A 20148-nucleotide genomic window follows, 5' to 3' on the forward strand; every position below is an offset into this window, starting at 1 on the left:
AATCAGGAAAAATGTTTTTGTTATTTTTCTTCCTTTATGTATTTCAGTGTTGACGGTGTTGAGTTACACCCTACTAGCTGCTTACTGTTTCTGCCAAGCTAGTAGCAACCTACACAAGTCTCTACTTAACAACATACTTAAGGCTAAGATTCTTTTCTTTGAGATCAAGCCACTAGGAATGATCCTCAATCGCTTCTCCAAAGATGTCGATATTGTTGGTGAGTCATAGTAAACCCTGTTTACTGACAGTCATAGAATGGAAGCAATTTTATACTTCTCTTTGTCTGGTGGTCCCTTTAGTTTTGGTTCTGTACACAAAACCTGCTGTCTTTGCTTTCAACTGCGTAAGTCTTTGGACGTAAATATTGATATTCATAGAGTCAATGCAACCGCTAGAGTTTTACATGTTCTGTAAATTAAATCCTATAATTTTGTGCCATTGTTTACTGAATTACAATTCTCAATCAATTCATCACTTGGTTCAGACCATCAACTGAAATGGAACGACCATGACAGTAGAAGGCAGGTTAAAATACTATTCCCATGAAGAAACTGGTCTACCCAAACGGTCTGAGATTTTAGATCCCTGGACTGGTTAATGGGAACCAAGCTGAACATGGTACAAATATGTGTCTTTTCTTTTTCAGATAACCAGCTTGGCTGGTCACTGCTGCAAATGGCTGTAATGCTTGTCGGTTTGTTGGTTAGCATCGGAGGAATAATCTACACCACCCCTTTGTTTACATTAGCTGTCATACCAATAATCGCTGTCTATGTTTATGTCCAGGTAAGGCTTTAATAACAAAATACTTGTTAGTGTATTTTGTTAGCTATGCTGACACAGTTCCGCTATGTTTGCTTCCTCATCAATTCCTCCATAGTTACCGTATACTGTCAGACGTGCCTGTATTGCTAAAAGTGCAAGCTATTAACGTGTCAGCAAGCAAGTTTTGATTACCAGTGTACTCTGTGTATTCATTGAAGTCGCTGTTTGCATATGTGTAGAAAGCTGCACCTTTGCTATCAGGTCTAGTCTTGCACTCTACAGACTCATATAAGGCTGCCACATGACAATGATGCGTTGGCTCATTGTTTTAAGTAGGCAATAGAAGATTTACAATGCTGACAGGAAGCAGGGCTATGCTAGAGGATCCATTTTTAGCCTTTTTACCTAGTAAAGTGGTAAATTTACTGTGTCAGGCATCGACAGTGAACAAATCAATTGAACGAGTCTGTTTGTGCAGTTGGTTTGATTGGTGGTTGATAGTCCATTACGCAGCTCACTTCAGCTAAACTATTCCTCTTGATAGAGAAAATGTTGCATATTCATGGGATTTGATGTATTTTTGTCTAACTGTAATTTGACTTGTCATCAGCCAAACTCACACAATGGGTGCAATGTTTATTTTTGTTGGTGGCATATGGCTGATATCAACACAAAGTAGTCACAATCGTGGTCTGAGCGCATGGGTGTCTATTTTATGAAAATAACAATTCAACGATGCCGTTTAAGTTAAAATAGTTAATTATTTGCATAGAGGTTTGACCACAGACCTGCTTAGCATGTTGAAATAGTTAAATATCTGCAGACGTTTGACCACAGACCTGTTGAGCATGTTAAAATAGTTAAATATCTGCAGAGGTTTGACCACAGACCTGTTTAGCATGATAAAACAGTTAAATATCTGCAGAGGTTTGACCACAGACCTGCTTAGCATGTTGAAATAGTTAATTATCTGCAGAGGTTTGACCACAGACCTGTTTAGCATGTTGAAATAGTTGAATATCTGCAGAGGTTTGACCACAGACCTGTTTAGCATGTTGAAATAGTTAAATATCTGCAGAGGTTTGACCACAGACCTGTTTAGCATGACAAAACAGTTAAATATCTGCAGAGGTTTGGCCACAGACCTGTTTAGCATGTTGAAATAGTTAAATATCTGCAGAGGTTTGGCCACAGACCTGTTTAGCATGATAAAACAGTTAAATATCTGCAGAGGTTTGACCACAGACCTGTTTAGCATGTTGAAATAGTTAAATATCTGCAGAGGTTTGACCACAGACCTGTTTAGCATGTTGAAATAGTTAAATATCTGCAGAGGTTTGACCACAGACCTGTTTAGCATGACAAAACAGTTAAATATCTGCAGAGGTTTGACCACAGACCTGTTTAGCATGTTGAAATAGTTAAATATCTGCAGAGGTTTGGCCACAGACCTGTTTAGCATGATAAAACAGTTAAATATCTGCAGAGGTTTGACCACAGACCTGTTTAGCATGTTGAAATAGTTAAATATCTGCAGAGGTTTGACCACAGACCTGTTTAGCATGTTGAAATAGTTAAATATCTGCAGAGGTTTGACCACAGACCTGTTTAGCATAAAACTGTTTTATGTTGAGCCAAATAATTTCCATAAGAATACATTGTAATTCATTGAAGTCATTCCATAACTTAGCATACGTGCAACAGCTACCTCAAATATACATTGTAGCGAAAGCTGGGGGAAAAATATAAACGGAGGAAAAATATAAATTATAATCAAACCTTTACATACAAATTTTTTGATGTACGACAAAATATCAGCCAGTATTTATCTTGAGATACGATGTAATTTGGAGACTTTGTATCTCAAGATCTGGAAACTTGACAGTTTTGTAACTGAAAGTAATCAAATTGGTAAAAATTTAACAAAAATGATGAAAAATCTATAAATTGAGTTAATTTAAACTATATCTCATGTAATTTAAATTAAGTTTAATCATTTTACCTCAAAACTTTTGCATTGCTAAGTCTACACTCTGTTCACAAATCCTGAAATACTTACTCATCGCTAAGTCTACACTCTGTTCACAAGTCCTGAAATACTTACTCATTGTTAAGTCTACACTCTGTTCACAAATCCTGAAATACTTACTCATCGCTAAGTCTACACTCTGTTCACAAGTCCTGAAATACTCATTGCTAAGTCTACACTCTGTTCACAAGTCCTGAAATACTTACTCATTGGTAATTCTACACTCTGTTCACAAGTCCTGAAATACTTACTCAATGCTAAGTCTACACTCTGTTCACAAGTCCTGAAATACTTACTCATTGCTAAGTCTACACTCTGTTCACAAGTCCTGAAAGACTTACTCATTGCTAAGTCTACACTCTGTTCACAAGTCCTGAAATACTTACTCATTGGTAATTCTACACTCTGTTCACAAGTCCTGAAATACTTACTCACTGGTAATTCTACACTCTGTTCACAAGTCCTGAAATACTTACTCATTGGTAATTCTACACTCTATTCACAAGTCCTGAAAGACTTACTCATTGTTAAGTCTACACTCTGTTCACAAGTCCTGAAATACTTACTCATTGGTAATTCTACACTCTGTTCACAAGTCCTGAAATACTCATTGCTAAGTCTACACTCTGTTCACAAGTCCTGAAATACTTACTCATTGGTAATTCTACACTCTGTTCACAAGTCCTGAAAGACTTACTCATTGTTAAGTCTACACTCTGTTCACAAGTCCTGAAATACTTACTCATTGGTAATTCTACACTCTGTTCACAAGTCCTGAAATACTCATTGCTAAGTCTACACTCTGTTCACAAGTCCTGAAATACTTACTCATTGGTAATTCTACACTCTGTTCACAAGTCCTGAAATACTTACTCACTGGTAATTCTACACTCTGTTCACAAGTCCTGAAATACTCATTGCTAAGTCTACACTCTGTTCACAAGTCCTGAAATACTTACTCATTGCTAAGTCTACACTCTGTTCACAAGTCCTGAAAGACTTACTCATTGCTAAGTCTACACTCTGTTCACAAGTCCTGAAATACTTACTCATTGGTAATTCTACACTCTGTTCACAAGTCCTGAAATACTTACTCACTGGTAATTCTACACTCTGTTCACAAGTCCTGAAATACTTACTCATTGGTAATTCTACACTCTGTTCACAAATCCTGAAATACTTACTCATTGTTAAGTCTATACTTTGTTCACAAATCCTGAAATACTTACTCATTGCTAAGTCTACACTCTGTTCACAAGTCCTGAAATACTTACTCATTGGTAATTCTACACTCTGTTCACAAGTCCTGAAATACTTACTCATTGGTAATTCTACACTCTGTTCACAAGTCCTGAAATACTCATTGTTAAGTCTACACTCTGTTCACAAGTCCTGAAATACTTACTCATTGGTAATTCTACACTCTGTTCACAAGTCCTGAAATACTCATTGCTACGTCTACACTCTGTTCACAAGTCCTGAAATACTTACTCATTGGTAATTCTACACTCTGTTCACAAGTCCTGAAATACTCATTGCTATGTCTACACTCTGTTCACAAGTCCTGAAATACTTACTCATTGGTAATTCTACACTCTGTTCACAAGTCCTGAAATACTTACTCATTGTTAAGTCTATACTTTGTTCACAAATCCTGAAATACTTACTCATTTGCTAAGTCTACACTCTGTTCACAGGTCCTGAAATACTTACTCATTGGTAATTCTACACTCTGTTCACAAGTCCTGAAATACTTACTCATTGCTAAGTCTACACTCTGTTCACAAGTACTGAAATACTTACTCATTGTTAAGTCTATACTTTGTTCACAAATCCTGAAAGACTTACTCATTGCTAAGTCTACACTCTGTTCACAAGTCCTGAAATACTTACTCATTGGTAATTCTACACTCTGTTCACAAGTCCTGAAATACTTACTCATTGCTAAGTCTACACTCTGTTCACAAGTCCTGAAATACTTACTCATTGCTAAGTCCGAGCTAAAACCATTCATATTCAACCCACAAGTTTGAATTTGTCAAGCTTTTACGGTCAGTGTGTTTCAGTCTTATAACATGAAATGCATCTTGGCAGAATTTTTCAAAGCCATTCGATATGTTGACCTGAATTCTGTATGATTTGCACTTGCGTAACTCTGATGTGCCATTAGAATGTAATGTAATGTCAAATGTACATTAGAAATGCATCTCTGAACATAAAGATATCTTGTAGTTGGATCTGCACCTCTCCTTTATAGTGCATCAATAGAAGTGATCAGCTTTGTTGCATATTTTAGAGGTATTACATTGCAACCTCTAGACAGCTAATAAGGCTCCTTTCCAAAGCCTCCTCTCCTATATACGCTCACTTCAGTGAGACCCTTAACGGCTGCCAGACAATACGGGCCTATGGACACCAGGAGAGGTTCATGAATGATAATATTAATAAGATTGAGAAACAGAACATCTTCCAGTACTTTGATGAGTTTGCTGATTGGTTAGTAAATACAATGTAGTTGGCTGCTAGTAGTTGATCACATTTGCTTTAGTCTCAGTGGTCTGGTGCATATTCTATCATACTTACATCAGCTAGATTCGACAATATTTCTTGTCGTGCTATACAGTAGATGCCCCTCTAATGTAAACCTCTTACGTAAATTCAATTGAACCTTAGAGTTTAGGTAAAATTTTTGCATCGTTTTATGTAAGAATTTCTATAATACATAATGTACCAAATCGGTACAAATTCTCAACTTCGATCTGAGTGCTAGGAGTCCGATAGTTAGCCTTCAAAGCATTATTTTCTCTCCTGCCGCAATTGAGAGAGAAAATTGGGAGAGAAAATAACAGATAAGGGCTAACTGGGGTATTTCTTATATTTTCTTTTACTTTATTGTAGACTTGTACATCGTTTTTTACTTTTTCTTTGCAGCATAGACGTTGATGTGGAGAGAAAAGTAAAAAATTGGTTTAAATTGTTATTGAATGTGTGCGCTCCCCTTTACTTAACGTAAAATTTTTGTAATAATTGACCCTGAACTGACTGTAAGTGATAAGAAAAAAGAAAAGGTGGTTGATACAAACCTGTAACACCACAGTTACTATACAATACCACAGTTACTATACAATACCACAGTTACTATACAATACCACAGTTACTGTACAATACCACAGTTACTATACAATACCACAGTTACTGTACAATACCACAGTTACTATACAATACCACAGTTACTGTACAATACCACAGTTACTGTATAATACCACAGTTACTGTACAATACCACAGTTACTATACAATACCACAGTTACTATACAATACCACAGTTACTATACAATACCACAGTTACTATACAATACCACAGTTACTATACAATACAATACCACAGTTACTGTACAATACCACCGTTACTGTACAATACCACAGTTACTGTACAATACCACAGTTACTGTACACTACCACAGTTACTGTACAATACCACAGTTACTGTATAATACCACAGTTACTGTACAATACCACAGTTACTGTACAATACCACAGTTACTGTACAACACCACAGTTACTGTACAATACCACAGTTACTGTACAATACCACAGTTACTGTACAATACCACAGTTACTGTACACTCATTAACTTAAAAAGTTAAATGTAGCTTTTTCATTTTGAAGGGCCAAAGAAGTGAGCTTAGAAAGATTTTAGGCTATTAACATGTATTTTACAGTTTGTATCACATAAATTCCCTTTAATGTAATCGATATTAGAATGGATTATTTACGTTGTTGGAGCATCAACTATTTACATATACATTAGCCGAATGCCCGGTGTTGCGTGGGTATTAAAAATAGCTTATAAATAGTGGCAGGTACTGCCACTATTTATAAGCCACTATTTGATTAAGCTAGTATCCGTATTTCTAAACTTGCTAATAAGAACCGTGAGAGCAAGCTTTAGTGACGTTGCGCGTAACACAGAGTCACTAAAGCCATGCATATTTTAACCCAGATAATGACTCATATCGCCCGATGAATCCATTGCATCCTGTGTAGCTTAATGAGTTAGCTTATCTTGTGAACGGAGGTGCCGAAATAAAATCTTTTGCGATGTGGATTTTTTCATTCCTAGATTTTAATTGCTATAGCTAGACAGACAGCTAGACAGACACCAAACGAATCTAATGCAAACACCATAGTATGAAACCCATAGTAATTAACTAATGGAAACACCCCCTGGTAAAAATCGTCAAAATTTTATATACGTACTGCTAATATTAAAAATTAGTAGCTGAACAATATGCTAACCGGAGATAACTTACCTACAGTAACTTTAGTTACCTACAGTAACTATAGTTACCTACAGTAACTTTAGTTACTGTAAGTAACTATAGTTACCTACAGTAACTTTAGTTACCTACAGTAACTTTAGTTACCTACAGTAGCTTTAGTTACCTACAGTAACTATAGTTACCTACAGTAACTTTAGTTACTGTAAGTAACTATAGTTACCTACAGTAACTTTAGTTACCTACAGTAACTTTAGTTACCTACAGTAGCTTTAGTTACCTACAGTAACTGTAGTTACCTACAGTAACTAAAGTTACCTACAGTAACTAAAGTTACCTACAGTAACTTTAGTTACCTACAGTAACTATAGTTACCTACAGTAACTTTAGTTACCTACAGTAACTTTAGTTACCTACAGTAACTTTAGTTACCTACAGTAACTTTAGTTACCTACAGCAACTTTAGCGTATTCTGCGGTTATGATCTGCAAGAAACTGTAACATCACAATGTACTACGTGCAGTAAGTACCTTGGAGAGTAATTACCTTTAAAACAGATGTATAATATGAACGTTGATTTCAAGTTAAATAAATTTAGTTTGCTAAACACATACTTAAAGGTTTTCGTATGTATTTCACTAAACTAATCTTTAACTTTCAACTAACAATTTATCACTTATTTGTTTTTGTATCCATTTTTCCTATAACCTATAACGAATAACGCTGAACTGAGATACCGAGCAATGTGTATTTCTTTCAGGCGTTGTGGGAGGGATTTTGGTGAATACCATATCAAAATTTTTTTATCTTGTTGTAATCAGTACACCAACTGTTAAATTTGAATTTCTACAAAAGTTTTTTGTTGATATATGATGTTGATGCGAAAAACAAGTTCGCCTTAGTATGACGAAAATGAAAAAGCATCGTGTTTCTTAGAGTAAGACGAAAACATCTTATAACAGGGGCATCACGACCTGTGGGCGCACTGTATTAATTAATAATTTGGCGTGTGCAATCGAGAAAATGGTATACAGTAATGGTAACAGACTGTAATGTGGTAATAACGGTAATGTGGCAGTAATGGTAACAACAGTGTGGCCTTGTGGTTGGTGCGCTTGTTTACAAACTTGCTGTTACGCTCTTCATGAGTTCAAATTCAGTACGAAATGCAATTTTCATTGCTAGATTATAATCGCCATAGCCGGACAGACAGTGTTAGACATGACACACTTTGAGATTTATATATATACTACTGAATGCCCGGCGTTGCACGGGTAGTAAAAAAACATGTTATAAACAGTGGCAGGTAATGTAGTCGTTTGCCATTAGCTCAGGACATTGTCAATGACTAATTTGAGCAAGTTAGTATCCATGTTGCTAAAGTTACTAATAAGAGCTGTGAGAGCAAGCCTTAGTGACTTTGCGCCTTAACCCAGAGTCACTATTTTAACCGAGAAAACGCCGCATATTGCCAAATGAATTCCTCGCATATCAATGCAAGGATTAGTTTGCAATGGGTTAGTTTATCGCCTGGTGAACGGGAGGCTCCGAGATCAAAGCTACTAGGATATGAATTTTTCATTGCTTGATTTTAATCGCTATAGCCGGACAGACAAACAGACAGCGGAAGACAGACGGCAAACTCTTGGCTTTATATATACATATACATATAGGCCTATATCTTTTTAGACTCAATGATTTTTGTTGCAGCTGGCTTGATGTTCGCATGTACACTCTCAATGGGGTCCTACTATGCCTGACAGCTTTGTTCTGTGTGCTTTCTGTAAGGATACCCAGCCTACACATGACATCTAGTTTGACTGGCCTTGTGCTCTCTCTGGTCATTGAGGTGAGTTTTTCATATTTCATATTTATTACTATTTAAGGATTATTACTATTATGTTGTCATGTTTATGCAACTAAAAGCGATAGGCGATAGGAATACCTGCACCATGTGTCAAAGTATAACATGCCGTATACATAGCTTATACCCTTCATTAGTCATAGGAATACCTGCACCATGTGTCAAAGTATAACATGCCGTATACATAGCTTATACCCTTCATTAGTCATAGGAATACCTGCACCATGTGTCAAAGTATAACACACCATATACATAGCTTGTACCTTTCATTAGTCATAGGAATACCTGCACCGTGTGTCAAAGTATAACATGCCATATATATATAGCTTATACCCTTCATTGACGAAAGGACCATACTGCACCATGTGTCAAAATATGATATGTCACATGCATAACCTATGCTTCCATCCATTGCTGTTTACATAAACATGCAATTTTGTACTAGATTATAGTTTGCAGTATGCAGTGTATATAGCTTTTCTTTCATCCTTGATAGGAATATCTGTACAAGATGTCACCCGCCAACTTCATCCATCAGGCTTTCCATCAGGCCCACTAGTGTTTTCATAATTACTAAATATAGTTATTGAATAGACTCTCAAATCTGGAGTTATCTTATTCTCTCTCAAATGTGCACCCTAAGGATACGATTTTGATCTGTTTCGGGGTTGGCATCGTATGGTGAAAAATCGTATGTAGGGGTATAGAAACCATAGTAATTATATAGTGCAAACATCCACTGGTAAAAATCGTCAAAATTTTATATGAGGGCTGTACATATTAAAAATTAGTAACAAAATAATATGTTAACCCTAGTAACTATAGTTACCTACAGTTACTTTATTGAATTTAGCGTATTCAGTGGTTATGAACTTATGATCTGCAATAAAATGTAACATTATAATGTACTATGCGCAGTCATACCATAGGGAGTTCTTACCTTCAAAAAGTTACCTCTAATAAATTTAGCTTTTTAAACGCACACACACACACCTACAGCTAAGTTTTAGTATGTATTTTGAACTATTTTACTGAATTTCAACTTTTTATTACTGAACTGTTATCACTTATCAGTTTCTATCTTCGCTTTCACTATAACTTTTGTGAACCTGTTTAAAACCTTTTCCAACCTAATTCGGCGAGAAAGCCCGAACGATACTGTTTTTGTGATGAATTGGATTTTTGTTAGCAGGTGAGAGACGTTGTCTGACCACTGACTGACCTTCTGTTTGAAGGGATCGCAACTCCAACTTTGCTAATGAGTTTAAAGGGAAAATATTACTGTTTTACACACAAGAATTGCTGAACATCGCGTCTCTTCATGCGTTGTAAAAATATTTTCGGCAAACAGTATTTCGGTGTCTTTGTTATTTTGATGTACGTAATATGCACACCGACTGCCAAATTTGAACTTGGACGAAAATTTTGTTTAATTTTTATGGTGAAATAAGATGCGTATGGTGAGGCTAACAAATCGTATATCAGGGTAATCGTATCTCAAGGGTGCACTGTAGTATGACCGCTGGGTTTTAATTTTCAACAGTTTGCATAGAAATGCTGTGTATCACAACTCTCTGTCTATTTGTAACTTTTCATTGTAACTCTCTGTCCATTGTAATTCTGTTTATTTTAATGTTCTGTCTATTATAACTCGTCTGTCACAATGCTCGTGTATATCATAACAGACAGTGTATAGTTAGACTTTGCCTATCCTAACTTCTAGCCATCATAGCTCTGAGTGTACCATAACGCTCTGTTTTTCATAACTCGCAGTATATCGTAGCGCTCTGCATATTGTAATGCCTGCATAATGTGTTTGTTAACACTCTATTTGTAGTAGCACCCGGTGTATCATAACACTCAGTATATCTTAACACTCTGCATAACGTAATGCCCACATAATGTGTCTGTTAACACTCTGTGCGTAGTAGCACCCAGTGTATCATAACTCTCAGTATGTGGTAACGCTCTGCATAACATAGTTAATGTTATTTAGTTTGTAATACATAATGCATAATAGTTGGTTTATAACTATGATATTAGTGCTTCAAAGTATAGCACTTAAAACTTCACCTCTTACGCTTCACAACCAAAATAATCCTTAAAAGTTACCATTTGCAACAATTTGCAAATTCTGAACTGATGAGCTCTTGTATTCAGAAAGTGACTGTAGTACTTGATGGTTGTGTAAAGCTGTTGTATTTTCAGAAATTTATGTTTATAATATTACAACCTGATCGCCATTATCGTGTAGTAATATTATTTGAGGCTTTATCGTTAGGTAGCTGATGTGATGACCATGTTCGTCTGGACAGTGTCCACTGTAGAAACAAATATCGTATCCATCGAACGGATTAAGGAATACATTGAGGTAGAAAAGGAAGATGATTGTTCATCCGACCTGAATCCAGAGAGGTAATAATTGCCTCTTATTGAAGACTAGTCTTACAACCAGCTGAAGTTTACATGGCCGATGGCTGCCTGAATTATCTGGTAAAGCTGGGATATGGTTGCACTTTCTTTTACCAAATATTTACATTCTTAAATTGAAATTCAATTTACAGTCATCTCTGCTACACTTGAACAGAATCTCTAGAACAGCATTAAGATGGTTGATATCCTTACAATCATCTTAACTATTAGGGCAATGTTTACCGTCACTGTCAATTGAACGCTCGGAGATTCTAGATGACTTAGTTTAGAAACTTAGTTTATACATTGTCTGCTTTAAGTTAGATGTATCATTTGGGCGCTGCACTTAATAAAGCATATACCTCACAGGACAATATTATTCATGGAGTTATATTTCGTGAAAGTTGTCTTTTCATTAATTTCCGCGGACTATATTATTCTCGTAGAAATATATACATTTGTACGCGAATAAATTAATCTGCGAAACCAGCTAGCAATAGAGTGCAAAACCTTCACATGCGTATAGCAAGTGTTTAACTTTCTATTTGACTGTTCTATTCTATAAGTAACATATCTGCAAAACAAATTCATTGCAGATTTTAACCATTCGCGGATTTTAACCATTCGCGGGATTGTCTACTCTCAAATTTGCCCATTTGAGGGTATTTTTATTCATTTTATCTTTCTTTTATCTGTTAGTAGTCGATCTGCTAGTCAACTTTGTGTGATTATCACTTTCAGCGACTGGCCATCCGCAGGCAAGTTGGAGTTTGACAACTACTCAACAAGATATCGCCCTGAGCTCGATCTTGCTATTAAACATCTCAGTATAACTATAAAGCCTGAGGAGAAAGTAGGAGTTGTAGGAAGAACAGGGGCAGGCAAATCCTCACTTTCACTCTCACTCTTTCGAATGTTGGAAGCTGAGAATGGTTGCATTAAAGTGGATGGAGTAGACATATCTCAGTTGGGGCTGCATAGACTTCGTAGTAGTCTAACGATACTGCCTCAGGTAGGTATCAATGTCTATTTTATTCTTCCAAGTATTAACTATTGCCCTTGTTTGCAGTGGTGTCACAGCAAGCGTTTGTTCAATTTATGAATTTGTTCAAGAGATCATTAGATAGACACTGATGGTGTTCAGTTTTATAAGTGACAGCTTCATTGCAATCTAATCACCTGATAGTTTCTTAACCAGCAGCCATAGTGATGTCTGTAGCATCTCAAAACTATTAAGGCAGTCAACAGGTTTGTCTTTCGAACAATTTCTGTAGCTTATTTCTGATCAGACTAAAACAATGAATGACTTTCTAGTGTTCACCACCTATCAATAATAATCATTTTCTCTAGAGGATGTTTACTTCTTCCTCACAGGATCCAATGCTATTCTCTGGCACTGTGAGAGAAAACCTGGACCCATTTGCTGAAAGCTCAGATGAAAAGCTCTGGAATGTTCTGGAACAATGTGAACTGAAGAGCTTTATTTCTGAGCAGCCTGAACAGTTATCTGCCGAGTGTGGAGAGGGAGGACAGAATCTCAGGTGACCAGCGCACGTTTTTACACCTCTTTCATCCCACAATATATTTGTTCGTTGTGTTGAACACCGCAGGATTTAGACATGCCTGTTGTGTTTGGATATATGTACAAGTATGGGTCGAAGCTACAAGATTTGTGATTCGTAAGTCTTTGATCATAGTTGATGGTTGTTGCCCGGTAAATACGTGTCCAGTTCATTGGTTATAGCGTTGGTCAGAGGCAGCTGCTCTGCTTAGCCCGAGCACTTCTCCGCAAGACTAAGGTCCTCATAATGGATGAGGCAACAGCAGCAGTTGATATGAAAACTGATGATGTCATACAAAAGACTATTAGAAGTAAATTCTCAGATTGCACGGTTCTAACTATTGCCCACAGGCTGCACACTATCATGGACTGTGATAGGTTAGTAAATTACTATCGTGGTCTGTGATAGGTTAGTAAATTGCTATCATGGTCTGTGATAGGTTAGTAAATTACTCTCGAGGTCTGCGATAGGTTAGTAAATTACTATCGTGGTCTGTGATAGATTAGTAAATTAATATTGTGGTCTGTGATAGGTTAGTAAATTACTATTGTGGTCTGTGATAGGTTAGTAAATTACTATCGTGGTCTGTGATAGGTTAGTAAAGTACTATTGAGGTCTGCGATAGGTTAGTAAATTACTATCGAGGTCTGTGATAGATTAGTAAATTACTATCGTGGTCTGTGATAAATTAGTAAATTACTATCGTGATCTGTGATAGATTAGTAAATTACTATCGTGGTCTGTGATAGATTAGTAAATTACTATCGTGGTCTGTGATAGGTTAGTAAATTACTATCGTGGTCTGTGATAGATTAGTAAATTACTATCGTGGTCTGTGATAAATTAGTAAATTACTATCGTGGTCTGTGATAGATTAGTAAATTACTATCGTGGTCTGTGATAAATTAGTAAATTACTATCGTGGTCTGTGATAGGTTAGTAAATTACTATCGTGGTCTGTGATAGGTTAGTAAATTACTATCGTGGTCTGTGATAGGTTAGTAAATTACTATCGTGGTCTGTGATAGGTTAGTAAATTATTATCGTCGACTGCCATAGGTTAGCAATTTACTATCGTGTTCTGTGATAGGTTAGTTGTATATCATCTTGGTTAGTTGTTTGTCATTGTGGTTAGTCATTCCATGCTGTGATATGTTAGTAATTTACTATGAGAAGTTAGTAATACACTGTCACTAAGCTGAATGCCCGGCGTTGCCATGGTAATTTATTTTTATTTAACATATAACAACAGTTACCACTCTACCTTTCAAACTTCATCTCATGAGAAAAGTGTTTTGTGCAGTTTAAATAAGTTAAGAGAAAAATAAAACAGCTGTAAAGGTTTTTAAACTTTTTCAAACAACTGTAACGATTACAATGAAAAACAATTTGGTATGCAATTATGATTTTGATTCGTTTTAGTGTTGGCATCGTAAGGCAAACATGTCGTATTGAGTGGTATAGAAACCCATTGTAATTAATTAATGGAAACACCCCCTGGTAAAAAATCATCAAAATTTTATATATGTACTGCACATATTAAAAATTAGTAACAATATGTTAACCTTAGTAATTCTAGTTACCTAGAGTAATTTTAGCGTATTTAGTGGTTATGATCTGCAAGAAAATGTAACATTATATTGTACTATTGTACTCCCCACGGTACAGTACGTACCGAGGGAAGCTCTTACCTTTAAGATAGACATATAACATAGGCGTTGAATTTAACTTAAATGAATTTAGCCTAGGAAAAACTTACTTAAAATTAAGTTTTAGTATTATTTTACTAAACTTCAACATTGGCGTAGGCTAAAATTTTATCACCGATTTTGGTTTCATTTTTACTATAACTTATAACGAATAATGCTGAACTGAGATAGAGAGTGAGCATCATATCTCTTTCAGGCGTTGTGGGAGAGATTTCGGCAAATAACATATTGGAATTTTCGTTATTTCGTTGTAATCAGTACACCGACTGTCAAATTTAATTTTGAGAGAAGTTCTCGTTGATATCGGTATGGCGGAAAAAATTCGAAAAAGATTTCGTCCTCTTATGGCGAGGACAAAATCAACGAAAAAACATTGTGTTCTATATAGCAAGGCGAAAAAAATCTTATAACTGGGGCATCCCAACACGAGGGCGCACTGTATTAAATTGGCGTGTGCAATCACGAAAAGATTTTATTGTATATGGTATGAGCGATGGGTGTGATAAGATTGGCTTAGCGTTGTTGTTACGCCTGCTGTTAGTAGACTTGCGATTTGAATGTCGGGAGTTCAAATCCAGTACTATTCATTACTAAAACTTTATCGCTATAACTGGACATACAAATGACAGACAAACAACAAACATTGAGATTTATTATTATACTAGCTGCATTACCCGTCTACAGGAATAGATTCACGCGCAGCATAAGGTTTATTGAAAGTTGTCTTTCATACTGTAAAACAACTCCAAATATGCAGTTACATCTCCATCTCTCCCTCTTTCCCCTCTCTCCTTCTCCCTCTCTCTCCCCTCCCTCTCTCTCTCCCCCCTCTCTCCTCCTCGCTCTCTCCTCCTCGCTCTCCCTCTCTCTCTCCTTCTCTCCCTCTTTCTCCTCTCTCCGTCTCTCCCCTTTCTCCCTCTCTCCGTCTCTCCCTCTCTCTCTCTCCCCTCTCTCCTCTCCGTCTCTCCCTCTCTCTCTCCCTCCCCTCTCTCTCTCTCCCTCTTTCCCTCTCTCTCTCTCCCCCCCCCTCTCCTCCTCGCTCTCCTTCTCTCCCTTTCCCCCCTCCCCCTCCCCTCCTCGCTCTCCCCCTCTCTCTCTCCCTTTCTCTCCCTCTCTCTCTCCGTTAGTTCAACGCAACACATGCTGATAGACAACATTTTTGGTTTTTCTGTCGGGCGTATGAAGAAACAGTTTTCGGCGTGTGCCTACTTTTGAGCAGGCGATGTATAGCTGGTCATGGCTGATGCAGGGTGACAGTAAGTCGATAGCAGCTGCTCTCTTTTCACAATAGCATATCACAACGCTCGGAGTACTCGTGAAAGTTCTGTAATAGTAAGTTACAGTAGGCCTACTCGTAGCTGGAAAAAAATTAGTAACTCGGCTGCTGAAGGAAATGAACATGACCCACTATCACGAACAGCGGCAAATCCAACGTTATTAAGTAGTGGAGATAAGAGAATTTAAATATCTACTATATGTAAATGTATGTAAATATAAGATAGTGGAGAATAACTGATACTTGCAATCTTACACGATAAATCTTACAGCAATCTTACAAATGTTTGTTGTAAAATGTGAAAATAATTACGAAAAACCAACTGGTTAGATTTAACAGGAAAGGTGTGTAAGCTAATACATCTAGCTGTACAACCCACGGGTTTAGTAAAACGCGTGACGAGGCGTGATGGTCAAAAACACTTATAAATAACGTAGAAGCATTCTAGAACACTCATAGATGATATTTTGATGGTTTTCAGTAGGGTCAAAAATTTTTCGTGACAACGCGTGATGGCTAAAATCGTGCAAAATCGTCATAAAATCGTTCCCAATGGCTAACCGGATGCATTCTACGTAATATCTCGACTGACCAAAAAAATGTTTGAAAAAAAAATTTGATTAAAATATATTAAAACTGCATAGAAGCACTTAAAAATCGATTCTGCATCGTCAGAAAACATATTTACAGTGCTTAGAAAAAAATTCGACCTGTATTAGCCTGAAAATAATCACCCGTCACGCGTTTTACGACCGTTATAGTAAAAAACGACGACCGTTTAGTACGGCGACGGTCACCGTTATAAACGGCGACCGTTTTGAACACGTTTCACTAAACGGATTGCCGATTTAGAAAAACGCGTGATGATTAAAAATACTTCAAAATGACATCAAATCTATATAAAACATTCCTAGATGATATTTTGATGGTTTTTGGTTGGGTCAAAAAATTTACCAAAAATTGCGTGACAACGCGTGACGGCTAAAATCATGCCAAATCATCGTGAAATCGCTCCTAATGGCTTACTGGATGCGTTTTACGTAATATTTCGACCAACTTTGAAAAACGCGTGATGGTCAAAGTCGGTTTAAAACAACTTTAAAATATTTACAAATGTATTCTACATCGTCAGGAGTTATATTCACGCATGCCTGACAAAAATTTCGACCTGTATTAGCTTGTAAATCGTCACGCGTTATACTATGCGGCTACCGATATAGTAAAACGGCGACCGTTTCGCACACGTTTTACTAAACGGGTTGCCGTTTTAGTAAAACGCGTGATGAGTTAAAATACTTCAAAATGACATCAAATCTTTCTAAATCAGCCTTCAAATAATTTTACCTTGCAAACAAACTCCCCGGTTTGTTAAGACATTATTTAAAAAGCACATAGAATGCCATTGGGAGTAATTTTATGACCTTTGAACTTCACAAACCCCTGGAATGGTAATTACGTGACTTTTACTTTGATAGCGAAACGTAATGTAAGCGCCATATTGGAGAGCTAATTGTGTTCTAGTTTCGTATGTAAACAAACCGTGAAAAATGATATGACACCGTCTGATGGACGCACCAATCCTCCATTGTTTTGTAGCTCGAGTAGAGTATAGAGATGTCGGTAATGGATACTTGACTTAGTCATAACTAGGGACTGACGGCCAATGTTACATGACAGCACTCTAGTTAGCATTCGCACAGTGTACCCAGCTATATTGAATGTACTGTTACCTATAACAGAAATTTGACATCTGTAATCGTTGTGAGCTCCAAAAACCAATTAACTTCTGGAGTAGCCTGTATGACGAGAATCTCGCCTCGAGCACTAACATTACCTGACTCACATGCATCTGATTTTGCGTCACATTTGTTGATAAATTTGCGACAGGTAGCCTTAAACTGTGTAACACTAGGATTATTATTCCAACCACCTAAACAAAAGCATCAATTATAACATTTACATATAATCAACCAAAATGAATGTCTTATTCATATAAAAGCTAATACCCTTAAAGTTCTCTTGGAACACAATTCAGATTACAGTTATTTGGCATCAAAAGATTCACTATGTTTTACTCTGCTGTGTTGCAAGTGCCAAAAATGTGGAAATGTGATTACAAGCACTTGAAAGTTCAGAATAAACAGTTAATCGCCGCCATCACGAGACCGCAGTAGATTAGAATCTCTTTCCAAAACGGCTCAATTGGGACGTAGTTGTACAAGATGGCTTCTGTTTACACTTTCAATGTGATTGCAAGCTCTTGAAAGCTCAAAAACAAAAAGCCGCCGTAGATTGGAATCTCTTTATTCCAATGACGTAACCACGAAATTTGGTAGCATCTTTGACAGCATCCCCGAGGCTCTCGCCGGTAAAGATGGCAGCTCTCGGCCTCACCTCTACTCATCCCTCGATGCCCAAGCCACTTCTTGGGCATCCTCATCATTCTATCCGCCTTGTTCTCCACAGTAGGTACAAGACGCATAGTGACCGATAATCCGTACTCGGTGATCGTGTCACGGATCACCCCTAGCCGACGCTTCACCAGCATCTCTGCAGCACCATTCGTGCGGACACGATGGCGCCCGTCAATTGTATTTGACATCCAATTGACAACTGTGAGAGAGTCAACCGCCAAGATGAAAGTCTTGAACCCCCACGCAATAGCCAGGTTAACACGTTGTCCCACAGCTTCCAGCTCGGCAACATTGATGTGTGAATGGTCAGACTCCTTCATCAGCCACGACGCATCCTCAACAGCGCTGCCATTAACCTCAACTGCCACACCGAGGCCCAGAGAGCTGGCATCCGCCCACACAACGACCGAACCATTCGGTCTTACGTGCCACGTACCCCTAACAGTGTCCTTCTGACATACCCTCATGAAAAGCTCACTAGCCAGCAAGCTGACCTCCTTTTCAACAGGGGCATCCCAGGCTCCGTTGCATCCCATCCGCTTCAAGAAGCTGCAATAGGGCCGCAACCAACCAGCCACTTGGTAATGATCGACAAGTCAGCCACAAAACGAGAAAAGCTCTCTCTCTCTTAGTCAGCCCAGCTGGCTCAAGATGCATATCGGAGGGTGCAGTTTCCCTCGACATTTGCAAATGTCCACGAGTATTTCCCTTCAGAGAAATGCCCAACAACCGACCTCCATCAAGGCCCTCCGGCTCTTTCGTCGCCAGTCCATACTTAACAAGGTGCTTCCTCAGCTCTCCACGCCAAGCACAGACTCCTGCACTACTATATCGTCGATATAGTGGTCAGTCCCTCATTGGACCCGCTCGTCGAGCAAAAGAATCTTGCCTAGGATTTTGGTCATGATCCTAGGCGCACACGAAAGCCCGAAGCCTAAACGTGTCAGCACTAGGGGACCCCCTTATACTTCACGATCTGGTATTTCCACAGGTCCTCCGAAACATGGATCTGTAGGTATGCGAACTTGAGGTCGACTACCCCAAGTTTGCCACGCAACTGTCTCCACTTCCGGATTTTCTCGCTGCACACAGCGACCGCGTCACCTCCCGTGTGACTCTTGACAAACGCGTTCAGTTCATGGTAGTCCATGACTGGTCACACTTTGTCCTTCGTTGGTTGAAACACCGCCAAAAGGAGAATAATACCCTCAACGGGTCGACTCCACCTTTTCAACCAACCTTTTGAGATCCAGCGCTCAATCTCAGCACAGTACCGCTCATGCAAGTTAGGTGCCCGAGTACACTTGTACTCCGCGACCCGGGTCTGCAATCCTTTTGGAGATTCCTCAGACCACCGCCAGCTAACGGTCCACCGGCCTTTGGCGAAAGTGGCAATAAAATCAGGGTCGTCGATTCGCAGTGACACCAGATCACTACCCAACCCCGACAACGGCAGAACCCTCGCTGCCCCGCATGTACAGCCAGCCCCAGTATCCTGCCCTGCAGGTACTTTACAGCATCCATTCTGATAGGGTTTCCCCCACCTGACCGAATACTTCCTCACTTCCTCTACAGACAGTGACGCCTCCCATGTGGTCAATGACGTCACCACCCAGCAAGCAGTCAACCCCAAGATAGCACAACTTGTCCATAACAAGTGCCGTAACGCCGAAACAGTGTCCCTGTACACCGACGACCACCCGACACTGACCCTTCACATGAGACGCCTTACCATCCGTTGTCAACAGCGAGTGGCCCGGCCTAAGTCGAGTTGAGCCTGTCAGCACCTGCAGACTTACCTGAGTCTGCGCGCTTCCAGTGTCAACCAGACACTGAA

General features: G+C 38.4%; 1 protein-coding gene across 1 annotated transcript in view; it reads left to right on the forward strand.

The window, feature by feature from the left end:
- The window catches only part of LOC137400304 (multidrug resistance-associated protein 1-like), a 66317-nt gene that overhangs the window by 39320 nt on the left and 6849 nt on the right, over positions 1-20148 (forward strand). The window contains exons 16-23 of the mRNA XM_068086632.1: positions 48-218; positions 648-787; positions 5092-5291; positions 8785-8923; positions 11220-11353; positions 12092-12362; positions 12725-12891; positions 13095-13289. Coding sequence (XP_067942733.1) covers positions 48-218; positions 648-787; positions 5092-5291; positions 8785-8923; positions 11220-11353; positions 12092-12362; positions 12725-12891; positions 13095-13289 — 1417 coding nt within the window. The remainder of the gene's footprint in view (positions 1-47; positions 219-647; positions 788-5091; positions 5292-8784; positions 8924-11219; positions 11354-12091; positions 12363-12724; positions 12892-13094; positions 13290-20148) is intronic.

This window comes from Watersipora subatra, chromosome 7 (genome assembly GCF_963576615.1).
Source record: "Watersipora subatra chromosome 7, tzWatSuba1.1, whole genome shotgun sequence".
Classification (NCBI taxonomy): domain Eukaryota; kingdom Metazoa; phylum Bryozoa; class Gymnolaemata; order Cheilostomatida; family Watersiporidae; genus Watersipora; species Watersipora subatra.